Source organism: Chiloscyllium plagiosum, chromosome 4, assembly GCF_004010195.1.
Source record: "Chiloscyllium plagiosum isolate BGI_BamShark_2017 chromosome 4, ASM401019v2, whole genome shotgun sequence".
Taxonomy (NCBI): domain Eukaryota; kingdom Metazoa; phylum Chordata; class Chondrichthyes; order Orectolobiformes; family Hemiscylliidae; genus Chiloscyllium; species Chiloscyllium plagiosum.
The window spans coordinates 111668493-111687543 of NC_057713.1; the positions used below are offsets into that span (position 1 = coordinate 111668493).

General features: G+C 39.5%; 1 protein-coding gene across 2 annotated transcripts in view; it reads right to left on the reverse strand.

Moving 5' to 3' along the window:
- Positions 1–19051, reverse strand: part of reck (reversion-inducing-cysteine-rich protein with kazal motifs) — a 185724-nt gene that overhangs the window by 90992 nt on the left and 75681 nt on the right. For both annotated transcript variants that reach the window (XM_043688961.1, XM_043688962.1), the window contains 4 exons: positions 15078–15111; positions 14179–14376; positions 9842–10109; positions 3962–4141 (listed from right to left, as the gene is read on the reverse strand). In XM_043688961.1, coding sequence (XP_043544896.1) covers positions 3962–4141; positions 9842–10109; positions 14179–14376; positions 15078–15111 — 680 coding nt within the window. The remainder of the gene's footprint in view (positions 1–3961; positions 4142–9841; positions 10110–14178; positions 14377–15077; positions 15112–19051) is intronic.

A 19051-nucleotide genomic window follows, 5' to 3' on the forward strand; every position in this document is an offset into this window, starting at 1 on the left:
CCTGGTGTTGTGTGATTTTTAACTTTGTCCACCACAGTCCCAACACTGGCACCTCCAAGTCATGACTAACATTACCTAGTCTGGCCTGTAGGTGACTCCATTACTTCATCAATCGATTGATTTTGTAACCGTCCTCTCGTAAGCCACACAATGCTCAGGAGGGGCAAACTTTTGACAATTCATGAAGGCAGTCCATCTACTTTATCTGAAATTAATGATGTGCAATAAATGCTGACCTCAGGTGTGGCACCGACATCTTGTGAATTTTTTTAAAAATTCAAACACAACTGAAATGCATTGATTCAAGTTAAAGAATATCAATCATAATTCTACATTACCATCATAAAGATCATAATGGAGAACGATAATAATACATCTATATTAGAATTCTTGACACTAAAGCCTATTTGCCATCGCCTGCACAACTGGACAATCAAAATGCTACTGAGAATGTTTGCCTTAACCTACAACTGTTGCTATTTTAGGATTGCCAGCAAATTTAAATAACATGGATTTGGTGTCAGACCTTTGATACTTGTGAAATAATAAGGTTCCCATTATCACTGAAGAAACTAAGACTTTATAGGAAAAGTTTCCTCCCATTGCTTTTTGGTAGTTTCAGTGAATAGATTATAATGAACCCAGCTAGGGGACTTAAGTACAGGATTATGTTCTGCATGGACGAGTTGGATGGAAAGTTCCATTTCTGTTGCGTGACTCTATAACTACATCTCACATTCAGGCCTTGCCTTTTTTTTTGATCAAGTATGCACAGACAATCCCAACTCTGAATCTGAGCTTTAAGAATTACTGGCCAAACTTCCTACTGATTGGTTCAGTGGCAAAGGGTGGAAACCACCGGTGTGAGATATGTTAAGATTTGAGACAGGTGACCTGGGAGGACCCTGAAGAGGAATGCAGGATGGGTAGAAAGCCTGCTTCTGGTACTGTGCTCAAAAGTTTACAAATAAAGAATAACATATAAAGTTTCCCTCCAGCCCACACTCGCTTCAATCCCTACAATGTCTACACCTCACCCATGTTGTGCTTCCACATTTCAGGGATTCTATGATTCTACGTCAACATTAGCCCTTGAACTCACCCTGAGGCACCCACTCATCCACCATGACATGTAAGACCATGTACCCACTCTCCTACACCCTACATGCCAACCTAAGACCTTACACAAACTCCTATCACCACATTCACCTTGCCAATATGTAGTGTGCACCCAACCCACATGTCCATTTCACTGTACACAAACTCCAGGGTGCCTACTTCCTATATACCAATGATGCCCTTGTACATACCCCGCATGGCCCCCACACGTTCGTTCCAATTTATAACCTGCAGACCTTTATGGCTCCTTATGCCAACAATCCATACCACCTACCCACCACACTGTGCCCTTTCATCTACCATGCCAACTTTCATAATACCCACTGTGATCTCAGGACACACACACAGATGAGAAAAAAAGAAATTTCCATGAAATAAAGTGTACTGCAGATTTCATTATGTTTTTAAAAAGTTAATCCATAATAACACATGCACTACATGTGCTACGTGGGCAGCACAGTGGTTTAATGCAGGTAGCATGAGGGCTCAGTGGTTAGCACTACTGCCTCACAATGCCAGGGACCCAGGTTTGATTCTAGCCTTGGGTGACTGTCTGCATGGAGTTTGCATGCTCACCCAATGTCTGCATAGGTTTTCACAGGGTGCTCTGGTTTCCTCCCACAGTCCAAGAACGTGCAGGTTGGGTGGTTTAACAATGCTAATTTGCCCATGGTGTCCAGGGTACGCAGGCTAAGTGGTTTAGCCATAGAAATGCGGTGTTACGGGTGCAAGGTGGGGGACTGGGTCTGGGCAGGATGCTCTTCAAAGGATCGGTGCAGAGTCAATGGGTTGAATGGCCTCATTCTGCACTGTAGGGATTCTACAAGTCTACATTTAGATTCCTTCAGTACATTAAACCTTATTATAACCATTTAGTTCATATGCAACAAGCACTGGAATTCATATAAAACTACTTGTAGCTGTTATGTAAACTATGAAATGGAAGGTGCACCACAGTGATGAGGAACCTAACTGAATTCAGCCATGCTGCACAAATGCAGTAAAAGAAAATCTGCAGGCTTGTGTTGACAGTGAAATTGAAAGGAAGTTCTTTTTCAAATTGTCTACGTTTGAAGTTTTAAATAGCTCCACAACCTTGACAAGTCCCTTTGACAGCCCCAAGGAGTTTATGAAATTCTTACTCACAAGCATATCTGCTTTTGAAAAATCCAAAAGGGCACCTCGCCTCCTGCTAAAAGTATCATGGGGTCACATCCAAAGGTGTGCCTTAAAAGGGACACCAAAAGAGCAGCATGGCTATCCAAACAAATCCATAAGCTTTGGACCTGCTCTTGTTTGGCTCAATCTGAACATACTGGGGGGGTTTGAGACAGTTAACTCACCAAAATCATGCAGGACAGGAGGCAGGTGATAATTTAAATGGCTGGTTGCTGCAATAAATTGTGCACGTTCAAAACCGGAGTTGACTCCATTTCTGGCACATAAAATTAGCAAATGCCAAGTTTCAGAGCAGGACTTGCAATTTTGGGCCATTTCGCAGTGATGGAAATGCTTTCCATCCTGGGGAGAATCTAGCTCTCAGTAAGTCATTGACACTTGCTCTCAATGCACCAACTGTATTTCTGTGTTAATAAATGTATGATTATTTTGAAATCCTCATCTGTTTTGAGTGATAAAAATACTAGACAAACAACATTCTGTGATGAAAATGTCAACCACAAAGATGACTGAAGTAACTAGATGTTTAGTTTGATCCCTGGATGGAGTTCCTCGGTTGAACTTTAAGATCTCAGTTTTCTGACACTGACAGGTCAATGTTGGGGCCAGAGATATATTCAGTATCTGTCAGCTTTGTTTGAAGCAGTCTGAGGTTTAAACAACCTCTTTGAACATTGTCAAAGGGTGACACTGACAACATTTAAGCCAATGTCCTTAATAGGCTGTTGGTCAAACCACTTGCCTCCTCATCATTATCACTAGCAAAGGAAGATCAAGCAACCGAACAGAATGTGAAGCTCTTAAGAACAATATTAGAGATTCTTTGTACAGAAATCAGGTGCTATTGTTCCTAGTCAGGCCTGGCAAAATGAGTAATGCCCCCTTTTCATGGTTCCTACTGAGTAGCTGGAAATACTGATAAACAGAGAAAAAACATTCTGATGTGGAAACGAAGGGGGAACAATTTACTTCCAAAGAAGAGATAAACAGAACTGAAAACCCGCCTTAAAGTGAAATGTTAACAGATGGAAATGAAGGATGGTCACCAGATGCCAGAGTAGGAGCTTCTGACAGGACCGATATTCTTTTTATATGCTGGTCTACTTTCAACTGCACCCTTTTCACTCTACCCAAATATAACCACAATTGCCAGCAACATATGGAGTTGAACAAATGAGGACGAATGCTTGCAGTCAAGATTCTAGGCAAATACAAAATGCAACAACAAGTCTGCCTTCTGTTTATGAAATTTGTAAATCAACTGAATAACTAGATGATTTGCACTTAGAATATTAATTCATTAAAAAGTTCAAGTTTAGTATATTTGGCATAGTGTATCAAAATTCCATCTTTTAACTTTACTGCAGCACTATCTGAAGTGTATGAACGAGTTTCCAAACTCAATAACTTTTAATTATGTACAGATGTCATAGGTCCTTTGAATTCTGCAACTCTGACTTCAAATTTAATTCCATTTCTCTGCCCAACCTCTTACTTGTATTTTCACAGTACGTTTCTATGTCCCTTTCCTGAATGAAAAACTTGCCTGTGAAGAACATACTTCTAGGCTTTCTATTATGACCCCTCGCTTCAGAAAACTTCACACACCTGTAAACAGGGATAATGTTTGGCAATTTATGAGTAACTAAAGAGCGATTCTTACCTGTTGTTAAAATTAGTGCAGTACTTGAGACCTTGACAACCCAGTTGACATGGTTCTCTGACATCAGCCAAGCATGTAAACATAGCTGCTTCCAGAGGATTATATTCACAGACCCTATCAAATTCTTGCCAGTGAGTTGTGCCTCTCCACCTGCTGCTGTATAACTTAATACAGAGGTCCCTGTCAAAATAAGATTATTAATTAAAAATGGAAACAGCCTCAAAATGAATGCACAAATAAAAGTAAAGTGCTGAAGAAACTCAGCAGGTCCAGCAGCATCTGTGGAGAGAGCAATGAAGATAACATTTCTAACCTAAGATGACTTTTCTTCAGAATTTAGTTCAACAATATCATTACGATTGCTGAATTGTAACTCTAAGATTGCCTAACTGTATTGTTGCTTCAAATCGTAATTAAAACCATCATCTGCATATTTGTTTCTTCGAGACTTCTTAACTAGAATGTCAGCCTCGCATGTTCTGGCATCCATAGACTAGAGGTCGTGCCTGTATTCACACCATGATCACTGTGACAGAGAGTCGATCCTACTGAAATTGTCTTTAACAATTCTTTGATGGATTTCCCTTTTAGCTTTATTTCTGAGAGACTCACTCGCAGTTAGCAATGATGTCAAATGAATCTAGTGCTGGACAGAACCTCCAACAAAATTTCTGACAACAAAATCACCATCTGAAAAACCATTCTTGTGACATCACAACCTGGGAAGCAACTTACTGGTAAAGCAGCTGGACAGTTTGGCTAATAATCCAGAAAGTAAAGGCAGAGCATTTCAGCCCTATGGAATATGTGTGAACAGCAGTACAGTTCCAAGTCAGGATCCTGTGAGATTTGAAGGGAATCTTGCAGGAGGAAGTGAAGTATCTGCTGCCCTTGTTCTTCTAGGTGGTACATGCTGTGTGTTTTGAAGGTACTGTTTAAGGACCATTGATGAGTTGTTGCAGTGACCACAAAGTTTGGGGCTAAGAAACACAATAACCTTCCTATCCAAAACTACAATGATTACAAACAGCAAAGGTTAGGATTCCAGCTGTCTCTGATAACACTATTCAGAATACATTAATTATCCTGAATCTTGTAACAAAATAATAAAACCCTCATAATTTTCTATTATGCGAATCTAATAAAGGTGAGATTCAATAATAAGAAGAGACCTGTCAGATAGCTAGAGCTTATAAAAGGGTCAAAGTTGGAACCATACTACCCTTGCAATCAAATTGGGCTTGAGGGAATCAAGCAATAATTATATAGTTCCACTGCCACGAAATATAGAATTCTCAAGGGTACTGAAGCAGTCCATGTCCAAATGAAACAAGACCTGAATAATATCCAGGCTTGGACTGAAAAGTGGCAAGTAACACTTACCCATGTGTACCAGGCAATGATCATCAAGAAGGAATCTAACCACCATCCCCTGACATTTAGTACCGTCACCATCACTGAATTCCCCATCATTAACATGCTGGGTGTTAGCACTGACGAGTAACTGAACTGAACTAGCCACATAAATGCTGTGGCTACAAAAGCAGGTCAGACGTTAGGAATAATGCAGCACACAACTCACCTCCTCTCTCAAGCCTATCCACCATGCAAATTAGATATGTGATGAATCATTCCCACTTGCCTGGATGAGTATAACTCCAGCACAAGATTTGACACCATCCAAGACAAAGCAACCTACTTGAGTGGCAATACATCCACTCCCTCCAGTACCAATGTTCAGCAGCATCAATGCTTATAACTAGAGAATGCGTTGCAGAAATTCACCAAGGATTCTTAGACACCATCTTTCAAACTCATGACAACTACCATTAGTAGTGATGATGACATAATAGAACTTAATATTCAGTTTGAAAGTGAGAAACTTTGATAGGAAACAACTGTATTCAACTTAAACAAATGGAATTACCATGAAATGAGGATATAGTTGGCTAACGTGAACTAGGTGGCTAGATTAGCCCAAATGATAGTAAGCAAGAGGTCATTCATGTCGCTCAGCTAAAATAAATTCCAGTATGGAGGAAACATTTTAAGAGAGGGATAGACCAAACACAGCCAACTAATGAAGTTAAACAGAATACAAAGTTAAAGAAAAAGCATATAAGGATGTCAGTGATAGACCCAGGACTGGAATAAATACAGAATCCAGCAAAAGAGAACTAAAAAAGATAACAAACACAGAGAAAATAAACTACAAGGGCAAACTAGTGAAGAATACAAAAACTGACAATAAGACCTTCTTTAAATATATGAAAAGGAAGAGAGGGGTCAAAGTGGGCAGAGGCCCCTGAGAAAATGAATTTGGGGAAATGGTTGTGGGGAGCAAGGCAATAGCAAAGGAATTAAACAAATATTTTGCATCAATCTTTATGGTGGAAGATACTTTGATGTTCCATCAATACTAAATAATACAGGGGAGAAACTGACTAGCATCATTGTCACAAAGTAGTAATATTAGCCAAACTAATGGGGTTAAAGGCAGATAGGTCCTTTGGCCCTGATGGCTTGCATCCTAGGATCATAAAAGAGGTAACTTCAGAGATAGTGAATACATTAGTTGTATTTTTCCAAAAAGGGAGAAGTACCAGAGGATAGGGAAAACTGCTAATGTGACACACCTGTTCAAAAAAAACAAAAAGTAGAAAGTGGGTTATTATCGGCCGGTTAGCGAAACATCTATTGTTGGAAAAGTATTAAAATCAATTTTTAAGGAAGTAATAGCAGAACATTTGGAAAATCATAATCTAATCAAGTAGAGTCAGCATAGATTCAAGGGAAATTGTATCTGACTAATTTCTTAGAGAGATTTTCAAGGAAGTGTCGACCAGAGTGGAGAGAGGGGAACCAGTAGATATATTATGTAGATTTGCCACTTATTCCAGAAGGCATTTTACAAGGTACCTCACAAAAGGTTAAGTCATAAGAGTCTACAATGTTAAAAGTTCTAGATTGTCATGCATAGAGAATTGGCTCATGGGCACGAAACATTGAGTGGGAGTAAGGGGTTCTTTTTCAGATTGGCAACCTGTGACCAGTGTAGAGTTCCACAGGAATCAGTGTTGGGATTGTAAATGTATACGGTATATATTAACGCCTTGAAGGAAGGAAGTTGAATGTACTCTAGCCAAATTTGCGAACAACATAAAAATGAATGACACGGCATTTTGTGAGAAGACAGAAAGATACACACAGGTTAAGTAAGTGGGCAAAATCTTGGCAAATGAAGAATAATATACAATAATGTGAAGTTGTTCATTTTGGAAGGGAGACCAAAAGAACAGAATATTATAAAATACAGAGAATGCAGAAAACTGCAATACAAAGGGATTTGGGAGGTACTTGTGCACAAAACAAAGACGACCAGCACACAAGTGCAGCAGAAAATCAGGTAGACTAATAGAATGCTGGCCCTTATTTCAAGGGGACTGGAGTATATAACAGTAGGGAAGTCTTATTGAAACTCAGACCACATCTGTGGGCAGATTTGGGTCCCCTTATTTAGAGAAAGATATCATTTCATTGGAGGCAGTTTAAAGGAGGTTCGCTACAACAATGTCTGATATGGAGGGATTGTCTTATGAGGGAAGGCTAAACGGGTTGGAATTCTGCTCACTAGAATTTAGAGGAATTAGGGATGTTATCATCCAAACACAGGATTCTTAAAGGGCTTGACAGGAAAAGTGCTAGGAGGATGCTGCCTCTCATGGGATAGTCCAGAACCAGAGGGCACAGTTTCAGAATAAAGGGGCAGCAATTAAAGACTAAAATAAGGAGGCACTTCTTCTCTTAGAGAAGATGTCTTTGCAACTCCTTGCTACAGAGAAATGCGGAGGCAGAGTCCGTGTGTATAATTAAGGCTGAGATAGATTGATTCTTGATCAGCGGGGGAAATCAAGGTTTACAAGGGAAGGGTAGGAAAGTGGACATGAGGAATATTGAATGGTGAAGCAGGCTGAAGAACTCACAGTCTACTCCTGTTCCTATTTCTTATAGTCTTGTTTAGAAAATAAGTACAGCAGACATGGGAACACTACCGCATAGCAGCTTCCCTCTAGCCACTCAACATCCAGACTTGGAAATATAACACTGTCCTTTCAGTGTTGCTAGATCAAAGTCCTGGAACTCCCTCCCTAATAGCACTGTCTATCTATTGAATGTGGACTACAGCAATTCAAGAAGGCAATACACCATCATCCGCTCAAGGGAAACAAGGGGTAAAAGATACTGGCCTAGCTAGCTCACATCTCAAGAATGAATGCAAACAAATGATGAGTGAGGCCTCCTCAAACAACCATTTTTCTAAGCCTCCTGAAAGAACGCATCCAACATAATAAAACGGATTGTTGAAAACTGTCAGAATTATTGATAATTGAATTATTGCCATTAATGAAAACATTTAAAGACCCTACAATGCAGAATGTGTTAAATGTTCTTCTGTTTCTTGAGGGTTAATAAATAAAGATTTCCTCACTTTGGGCTGCTAGCTCCTGTGGCTGAAATGTTAGCCTGTTGATGTGCATTGTTTGGACAGTTGATAAATGTAACCATGCTAGATTAGATTCGAGAACTCACTGGTTACCAAATCAAGTTCATTAGTCAAGCTTGCAGTGAGACGAACACGTGCATGCTAGAAGTTACGTACATTAGTACACCAAAATCTATTTTGTGTAGGGAAAAGACATTTGTATACACAATGCACCAATTCAATGAACTACCAATCTCTGCTGCATTCCCACGATAATGCCCAGACCAATCAGACTGGTCTTTGAACGAAGGTTGACAGTTAAATGTTGTTGCTGCATCTCCATGTCAATCAGCACGCTCTTCTTATGCTATATAAATTGGCGTCCCTTTTATCTAATCTATTTTTTTGTCCTGGTCCTGGTAAGTATAAGATGAAAAGCTTCAAATTCTTAGGAGAAAGTGAGGACTGCAGATGCTGGGGATCAGAGCTTAAAAATGTGTTGCTGGAAAAGCGCAGGTCAGACAGCATCAAAGGAGAAGGAGAATCGACGTTTCAGGCATAAGCCCTTCTTCAGGAAACACTTATGAAGAAGGGCTTATGCCCGAAACGTCGATTCTCCTTCTCCTTTGATGCTGCCTGACCTGCTGCGCTTTTCCAGCAACACATTTTTAAGCTTCAAATTCTTGCCTTCTTTTAATAACTTTTAACTTTTGAAACATGCCCAAAATATTTTAAAATGCTGGATGGACACAGTTATGCTAGCACTAACTGATTTAACCTATGCTAATCTAAAAATCACACAACACCAGGTTACAGTCCAACAGGTTTAATTGGAAGCACACTAGCTTTCGGAGCGACGCTCCTTCATCAGGTGATTGTGGATGAAGGAGCGTCGCTCGGAAAGCTAGTGTGCTTCCAATTAAACATGTTGGACTATAACCTGGTGTTGTGTGATTTTTAACATTGTACACCCCAATCCAACACCGGCATCTCCGAATTATGCTAATCTAAACATACTTCATAACAAAGGATTGTGATGTGTGAAGACTGTTTGTCAGTTGAAGAATGAAGTTGGATCTCGTTAACAGTCATTCTTTCTCTCATTCAGGAATCCTTCAGATATCATAGGAGCCAAACCAAAGTAGCACCCGAAAAACAGATTAGATATGAAAAGCTGATGTTAATTTATTGGATCCTGAAAATCTACAGGTGCTTGAAGGATTGAAAATAAGGAGCAACATTTGTATCAAAACAGATATTGCTCAGTGAAGTAACTGGACTTTGACTGGAATCGAGGCAAGTTCTTTTCTATATTCTACGTTTCTTGAGAAGTGGTTGAGTATTAAAATATCGAAGCACATCGTAGAAAAATACAAATGTTTTGTTGCTATACCAACCTGCAGATAGAAGTGTTTGCTTTGGAACAACAGTGTAACTTAGCACCATCAACAGCTGTAGCAGGCAGCCCATTTGTACTATTATCTGGGTTACTTGATCCAGAGCTTTCTAGAAAACACTGCCAGAGTGGATCCTGAGGCAGAGGCATTTTCTTACACCCTTCAATAAGTCCGTCAACAATTTCTTGATCTGTTGATTTTGTCATCAGCACTCGTTGACATGTTGTCTGACAAGCTGGGTCTTCTGCTCTGTCACAGCAATATAAACCTAAATAGTTAGAAATTCATTACTACTATTTAACTTTACTGAACTTTTTGTTGGATTAGCTATTTGTCACATTTCTGAACCAACACATACTAAATTACACTGATACAGCAAGTGCTAGCAGTTCACACCTTATTTGGAGGATCCTGGATAATTAGAACAATGCTCTCAAAGATCTTTGCAGTAATTTTGGGATTTGAAGATTGCAGTAGGGCTTTGTAGCATAGTGAATAGAGCTGAACTTCACAAATGGCTACATCTGCAACATACACACTTATTCAACAAAGGGTTTTCTTTCCTAAGTTGAGAAACCCAGATAACACAATGATAAATCAAGGAGCATTAGTACATGATGCTAAGATTGGCAATTAAAAGATTATCAAATTGTGGACTTACAAGAAAGATATATACAATGGCACATCAAGTAATAGTTCCACTGGTCAGAAATGCAAAGCTTCAACAGCAACTCCTATTTCTATTGTATCAAAATCAAGGTAAACACCAAGTATCCGATAAATGAATGCTTTAGCTTATCAAGCCTACAGTATTCACCTTTCACAAACATCAATTTGTTTATCAAAATTGTTACAGACATTAGTCTTCCCTTGTGGGCAGTGACCCTAACTGACTGGCATCCAATTCCTCAGCAGCATTCCTTTCTGGTTGTTGAACAATAGGGTATAGGTCCATGCAAGTTCTACTTCTAAATATTTCCTTTTTCGTCCATTATTCCACTTCACTGCTTGGTCCTGAATCTGATGTGACACTAGACTAAAGGAAGCCATTCTCTTACAGATAAGAAGTTCAAACAATGAGGGAGAAGATTATTCTGAACATGTTTAAGAAACTAAAAGTTTATTCTCCATTACATTAGCTGTAGAAGATTTTGCAACCTGCTGGGGAGAAAAACCTAGCTCCCTTGAACATTGTTAAACCACTCATCACTTGTCAGGCTTCATTCCTTAGGCTGAACCATTTAGGTCAGCAAGGAAAACAATAATGGGAAAGTGTGGCTTGAGGCACTGTGTCATATGGGCAGCAGTTTTGGATAAGTTAGTCTCTTAGATTTCAAAAAAAACAGACTCTACGTACACCAGCAACGTATTGTTTCAGTCTAGAGGCAGCAAAGGCATGGACAAGGGTCAATTATGGGAAATAAACATTGTAGGTTAGGGGTTGCTTATTAAAATGGATAGAGGACTGGCTGGAAACAGGAAACAGCAAGTAAATAAAAATGAGTCTTTTCAGATGGATAAGATATAGAGTGGTATGCACCAGGGATTAGTTCTGGGACTTCAACCGTTCATAATTTATATAAATTAACTGGAGAGACTAAGGTTAGCAAATTTGCTGATGTCACAAAGATGAGTAGGAAATTACGTTGTGAAAAAGACACAAGGAGCTTACAAAGATTCTGATAGGTTTAGTGAGTCGGGTAAGAGCTGCAAAATGGAGAATAATGTGAGAAAATGTGAAATTGTTACATTTCTGCAAGAAAAATAAAAAAGCAAAACATTATGGACAAGGTCCCTCGTCCCTGGTAGAGAAGGCGTAGTCACATGAAATCCATGGTAAAATGGATCCAGAACTGGCTTGATTATAGAAGACAGTGAGTAGCGATGAAAGGGTGTTTTTCTGACTGGAGATCTGTGACCAATAGTATTTCTCAGGGATCAATGATAGAACCCCTGTTGTTTGTAATATATATAAATGATTTGGAGGAGAATGTAGGTTAACTTGTTTAGTAAATTTGCAGATGACAAAAAGGCTGTGGCACTGGAGGATAGTGAGGATTGCCAAAGATATTGGCAAGATATTGATAGGCTGGGGACTTGGGTAAGTTGGGGTAGAAATGGCAAATAAAATTTAAACCAGACAAATGTGAGGTGATGCATTTTAGAAAGTACACAGTAAATAGCAGAACCCTTAGAAGCATGAACATCGAGGTATCTAGACATACATGCCCGCAGTTACTCGAAAGTGACAACACAAGTGGATAATGTAGTCATGCTTGCCTTCATCAGCCTGGGCACAGAGTATAAAATGAGCAAGTCATATTGCAGCTGTATAAAACTTCAATTCAGCCACATTCAGAATATTGCATACACTTCTGGTCGCCACATTACCAGAAGAATGCCAAGGCTTTGCAGGGGGTATAGGAACTGTTTACCCGGATGCAATCAGGCTTGGAGGATATTAGTTCTGAGGAGAGATTGGTCAAACTTAGTTTGTTTTCATTTGAACGTCAGAGGCTGAGGGGGTGACCTGATAAAGGTTTACAGAATTATGAGGGGCATGGATAGAATCGATAGTCAAGGGGCTTTTTCCCAGGGTAGAAATGTAAATTACAAGGTGTCGTAAGTGTAAGGTAAAAGGATCAATGTTTAAAGGAGATGGTGTGATATTAAAAAGTTAATTTTTCTGCTGACCTGCAAGAAATTGCATGCCCGGGGGATAGGGCGGTGTGTCTTTGTCTTAGGAGGAATGTGGAAGGTTTACATTCCCATCCCTTGCCATTCAGAGATGTTTTAAATTGTCATCAACACTTATTCACATTCAATAAGAATATTATAGTTGGAATTCTGACTACTCCCTGTAATTGAAAAAATACAATACACACCGGACATGGCCATGAAGGGATGATTTGCACTACAATGTTTCTGGAGGCGAGTTGGTCACTGCATTGTGTCTTGAGTAGCGTGTGACTGTAAGGGAGTGGCTGGGGGTTGTCTTGTGGGCATTACTAACTGATGTAAAGATTTTGTATAAAGGAAGGGCTGTTTCCTTTGTTCAGAGAGCTTCCCTGGACATGCCTCATAAGCATGTGAGGAATGTTCAGGGTTTCTCCAAATCTTGTACTGTACTGTGCTTAATAAAATTTGGTTGTTGTTCACAAATATTGGTGCATTGCAGTTGCGAGTGTGGTGCTGGAAAAGCATAGGTGGTCAGGCAGCATCCCAAGAGCAGGCGAATCAACGTTTTGGGCAAAAGCCCTTCATCAGGAATGAGGCTTGTGGATCGGGGCTGAGGGATAAACAGGAGGGGTGTGGGTTGGGTGTGTCAGCACGGCTTTGGGAACCGATCAGCCTATTTCAGTGCTGTACTGTTCTTTGTTCTTTATTAACCAAATGGTGAGAGATTGCAGAGCTCTGAGATGCAGAATGATCTGGGTGTCCTAGTGATGAATCACAAAAGGTTCATACGCAGGTCCAGCAAGTAATTAGGAACGGTAATAGAATTTAATAATTATGAAAGAAATTGAATGCAAATGTAGAGGTGTTGTGCTTAAATTGTTCAAGTCATGGGCAAACCCACATCTGGAATGCCTTGTATAATAATGGTCACTTTATTTAAGGAAGGATGTAAATTTGTTGAAAGCAATAAAGAGGAGATTTACCAGACTAATATCTAAAACAAAGTGGTTGTCTTATGAAGAAACGTTGAATAGGGTAAGCTTGTACCTGCTTGTGCTTAAAAGAATAAGCTGCAATTTTATTTAAACAAATATTCTGAGGCTTTGATAGGCTGGATGTAAAGAAAATATTCTCTCTTATAAGATAAACAAGAATTGGAGATCATTTTAAAAATTGAGTAACCTATTTAATAAAAAGATAAAATTGTTCTTTTTTGCTCAGAGGGTAGAGTTCTTTTGGAATTGTTTTCATGAAAAGATCATGAAAGCAGAGTGCTTGAACATTTTTAATGCTGACATAGATCAGATTATTGTCAACTAAGAAGTGAAAGGTCATTGGATTGTGGATTTGACGTTACAATAAGATCAACCATGATCATATTAAATGGCAGAACAGGCTCTAGAGATTGAATGGCCTACTGCTGAGACGCAGAGAAAAGATGCAAATGATCGTAGGCATGGATATGGCTCTGGGGATATAATAGAGCCAATGGCTGTTTAGGAAGGGCAGTGGAGGAAGCAGCAAATGCTGCTGAATGGAAAGTTCATTTTGGCAACAAAGGCATGCGTGCTCTCTACAAGACTAAAGACAATTATAAACAGTATTAGAGGGCATCTGCTCTAACAACTACTGAAATAGGTTAAAAGATTAATACTCACTATCAATGGGATTTTTCATTGGATATGAACGAGTATAGTTGTCAACACATTGAATAAGCTGTGGGCTGATGGAGGCACAATAGTTTTCTACAGCTTTAATCTGTGACTGTGTGGGAGAAGAATCTGTACGGAAAATAGCTTGGCAATATTCTCTACAGTTTGTGTGTCGTCCTGCATAGCTGCAACACAGGGATCCCTCTGTAATGCAATAAAAGAAATATTAAATCATTCAGCCAAATATCCTTAAGTTCGAAGATATTGAGCAAATAAAGAACTAGGGTTACAACAAAACGAGAATACTTCAAAGTTCAGTACTTTGAGCAATGTTACTTAGAAAACATAATTCTGACAATAGTCTGCTGTGACCATACATTCTTCATTTAAGATGTCTGCATGACAAGACTGATTCATTATTGCTAGCTATACTGTATAAGATACAATGCAAGTGAGCTGGACAGGAACTTGCTAAAAGCAGAGTCCAGCTAAATAAAGTGGTACAGAGCCCACTTTAACTTGACTTGCAGCACAAGTTCTGTCCATAATTCTACTGATTTGCAGGGCTATCTTTTACCTTTTAAGACTTTTCTCTCTGGTGATTTACACAAGCACAGTCCATGGCAAAATCTCAATTTTTGTATTTCTATATCTGGCTAAACATTATGCAATGCCCTGTTTGCTTTGTAATTACATAGTCTGCATTCCATGTATTGAGTTTTGCAATCTTCAGTTGTTACTTGGGCTGGATTAACTTTGAAAGCATTTTACAGACTGCAGATTTAAGGTTAATAATTAAACTAAATCACCATATTCCACCTCAATACATTTAAGGAAACATTAAAATAACTCAGCTTTACATTCATCAGCATCATTTCCATGTTTTAGGATAAAAATGATCTTACTCTCATTTCTGTTCACACAGCTGTAAAAAGCAGTCTGAAATACAAAAAAGTAATGCATAAGTTAGCTACAACAGTCACAGAAATATGTTCTCTGAAAAAGTGCTTCATACATAAACCAGTCTCTCAAAGTTATTCTACCTCCTCTTTTAAAATAGAGGTTAGCCATGGCATCAACAATAGTATATTTCTAACCAGCTACTGGAAGTATACAAAAAAAAGGATGTTTTCACTTCATCGCTTCTTTCCCATCACCATTTCCCCATCCCCAACAAGGGCTAATCTCAGTAGTACCTTGGTACTTCAGCCAAGAACTCATCCACACACACTGAATAATTAGACAAATTAAGTTTCGTAGATTGACAAAAGAATATGCAACATGCATTTTATATATCAAATATACAATCATGAGCCAGTCTTTTAAGAATTACATAAAGCCCATCTCTGTAACAAAATAAGTAGACTATTAAATCATATTTCACACATATATCAAATATTTCATTTTAAATTAAAATATTCAAAATAAATGTCAATGTAAAGAGTGCAAAATTGGATATAATTATAAAGCAAACAATATGCTTAGCTATGCAAGAACCAAAGAAAAAGCTGTGTGAGCAGAACATGGGAATGGCATCAACAGATATCCAGATAGTAAGAACAAAGAGAAGCAGAATTTATAGTCAGGACAGTAACTTTTTGATAAAAAGATAGGGCTGCACAAGAAGAAAAAGTAGTGATAAAAGACCTCAGAGACAGAGGGAAGATCTTGAAGCAGTCACAGCCAATACCTATAAAAAAATAATCAATTTAAATCAGTTTAAAATGCATATTTGGCTTGAATATTGACAGTTTAAAAGTGAAAATTTCAACAGCATCAACACAAGGGAATCATTTAACCACAGTCAATAAATTGTACAAAATATACAACTTACTTTCCAAGCTAGACTATAAAAACAAATTTACTATTTATCTTTTAAACAATAGAAAAGGAATTAAAGAATTAAAATCACTGACTGAGAAGTCAAAGTTTAAATGTTACTCAAGAATAATGCCACAAATCAAAACTGACCCAGATATTTCATCTGGATTGGAAATCCCATTTCAACAATGATCATATTTGAAAAATGCCCATTACCTTTTGATGACTTCTGTGCTGGAGATTTCCAGACAGGAGCTTCCTATTAAGGAACCGTCCAAGATACCTTGAATCCAGCAGCAGAGATCATCTCAGAGAATATCCCTTGATTGCTAAGTCATCAGCAATCACTATTTAAAAGTAGATTTTCCGAAGGAAAACAGGAAGTAGGCATTCTAACAGTCTGCTATTTAAGAGCATAGCTACAAGGGAAACTCAACCCTCAAGTACTTTGAACATCTATAGTCACTTTTTTTACTTTGAAGTCATGACGATCTTATTACAAGTGCATTGAATTTGATTTGAAAAAGTTGCTTTTACCATTAGTTGTAGTTCTCTTAATTCATACCATTGTTACCCCAATCTGACACACCAATCAACCTGAAGCACTCATCCATTTAACTAGCATCTCAGTCATTCTGCACCTGAGCCCCTCAGCTGCCTATCACCTAATCTTCTCCTACTCTTCTACATCGGGGAGACAGGATGCCAACTTTTGGATCTTTTCAGAGAATATCTCTGGGACACCCACACCAATCAACCCCACCGTCCCGTGGCTGAACATTTCAACTCCACCAAGGACATGCAAGTCCTGGGCCGCCTCCATCGCCAAACGCTTACCTGGAGGAAAAACGCTTCATCTTCCGCCTCGAGACCCAGCAACCACACAGAATCAATGTGGATTTCACCAAATTCCCCATTTCCCCTTACCCTAGCTTATCCCAGTCCCAAGCCTCCAACTCGGCACTGTCCCCTTGACCGGTCCTACCCGTCCATCTTCCTTCCTTCCCAACCATCCACTCCACCCTCCCCTCTGACCTATCACTTCCACCCCCACCTCTGTCTACCTATCACATTCCGAGCTACCTTCCCCCCAGGCCCACCCCCTCCCATTTATCTCTCAACCACCCTGGCACACAAGCCTCACTCCTGATGAAAGGCTTATGCCCAAAATGTTGATTCTCCTGCTCCTTGGATGCTGCCTGACCTGCTGTGCTTTTCCAGCACTAACTCTCAACAATTGTTATTCCATGGATACCAAAAATAACTCAAGACAGTCACCCCATTAAGACATTTCCTGCTGGAATCATTCAATTTTTCAGTTACAATACTAAAACTTAAATCGAGGTGGTGATTTATGAAGAGGGGCTCTGATATCAATTTTCAAAACCTCTCTGGCCTCGCAAGGAGTGCAAGAAGACTGGAGGACAGCTAATGATATACTAATATTCAAGAAGGATGATTAGCATAAAATCAAGAAACTATAGGCCAGTGAATCCATCAATGGTAGGGAAAAGATTATGAGGACTAAAATTAATCTCCACTTGGGCAGGTATATATTAACCAAGGACAGTCAGCATGGCTTTTTCTGGGGGTCATGTCTACTAAATTTTAAATTTGAGCGGAAGTAACTAAATGCATAAATGAGGGTGGTGCAGATGATGGATCACAAAACCATATAAATGATTTAGCACAGAAGGGGGGCTGGGGGACCATTTGGCTTATCTCATCCACGCTGATCCAAAGACACCCAGATGCCCTTGCTAATCACATCTTCCGGTCAACAGTCCATAGTCCTCAGCTTACAACATTTAAGATACAGATCCAAGTACTTTTATTTTAATGAGTTCAGAGTCTCTGCCTCCACCAACAAATCAGGAAATGCACTAACCTCTGTAAAAAAATCTTTCCTCATGTCTCCTTCTGCTATTTAGTTTGAATCTATGACCCCTGGTTGTTGAACTCTCTGCCTACGGAAACAGGTTCCTCCTGCCTACTCTGTCTCTTGCCCTCACAATTTTGTATATCACAATCATGTCACCCCTCAGCCTTCTTTTTTGATTAGATTAGATTAGATTAGATTAGATTACAGTGTGGAAACAGGCCCTTCGGCCCAACAAGTCCACACCGCCCCGCCGAAGCGCAACCCACCCATACCCCTACATTTACCCCTTACCTAACACTACAGGCAATTTAGCATGGCCAATTCACCTGACCTGCACATCTTTGGACTGTGGGAGGAAACCGGAGCACTCGGAGAAAACCCACGCAGACACGGGGAGAACGTGCAAACTCCACACAGTCAGTCGCCTGTTCTAAGAAAACAACCCCAAACTCTCCAATCTTTCCTCGTAGCTACAATTCTCCAGCCCTGGTAATATCCTAGTAAGCCTTCTCTCTCAAAAGCAATTATGTCCTTCCTATAATCTAGTGATCAGAATTGCACAAAATACTCCAGTTATAGCCTCACTAGTGGCTTATACAGTTTCATCATTACAACCCAATTTTGTACTCTATACCTCTGCCAATTAGACATCCATTCCACATGTCTATTTTACAACTTCATCTACCTTTACAGTTGCATTTAGGGCAGACCAGTCCGCCAAGATTTCTCACTTCATCTACACTTCACCGTGTATTCCCGTTTATGATTCCCACTGTTTGACCTCACTAAACACACTACCTCACATTTAGCAGGGTTGAATTCCATCTGCCATTTTCCTGCCCCACTTCATCAACCCATCAATATAATTTTGGAGCTTACAGCTATCCACTACACGGCCACCTTTTGTGTCGTCTGCAAATGTTCCAATTGCGCACTCCACATTCAAGGCCAAATCATAAAGCAAACAGCGGGGCTCCCAATAGCAAACCCTGAAGAACACCACTTGAAGCAACATTCCATTTGCAAGGGCAGCCATCAATTATTACCCTTTATTTTCTGTTACTAAATCAACTTTGGATCCAATTCAACACATTACCCTGTATCCCATGGGCTTTTATTTTTTAGATGGGTGTGCCATGACCTTGTCAAATGCCTTACTAAAATCCACACAGACAA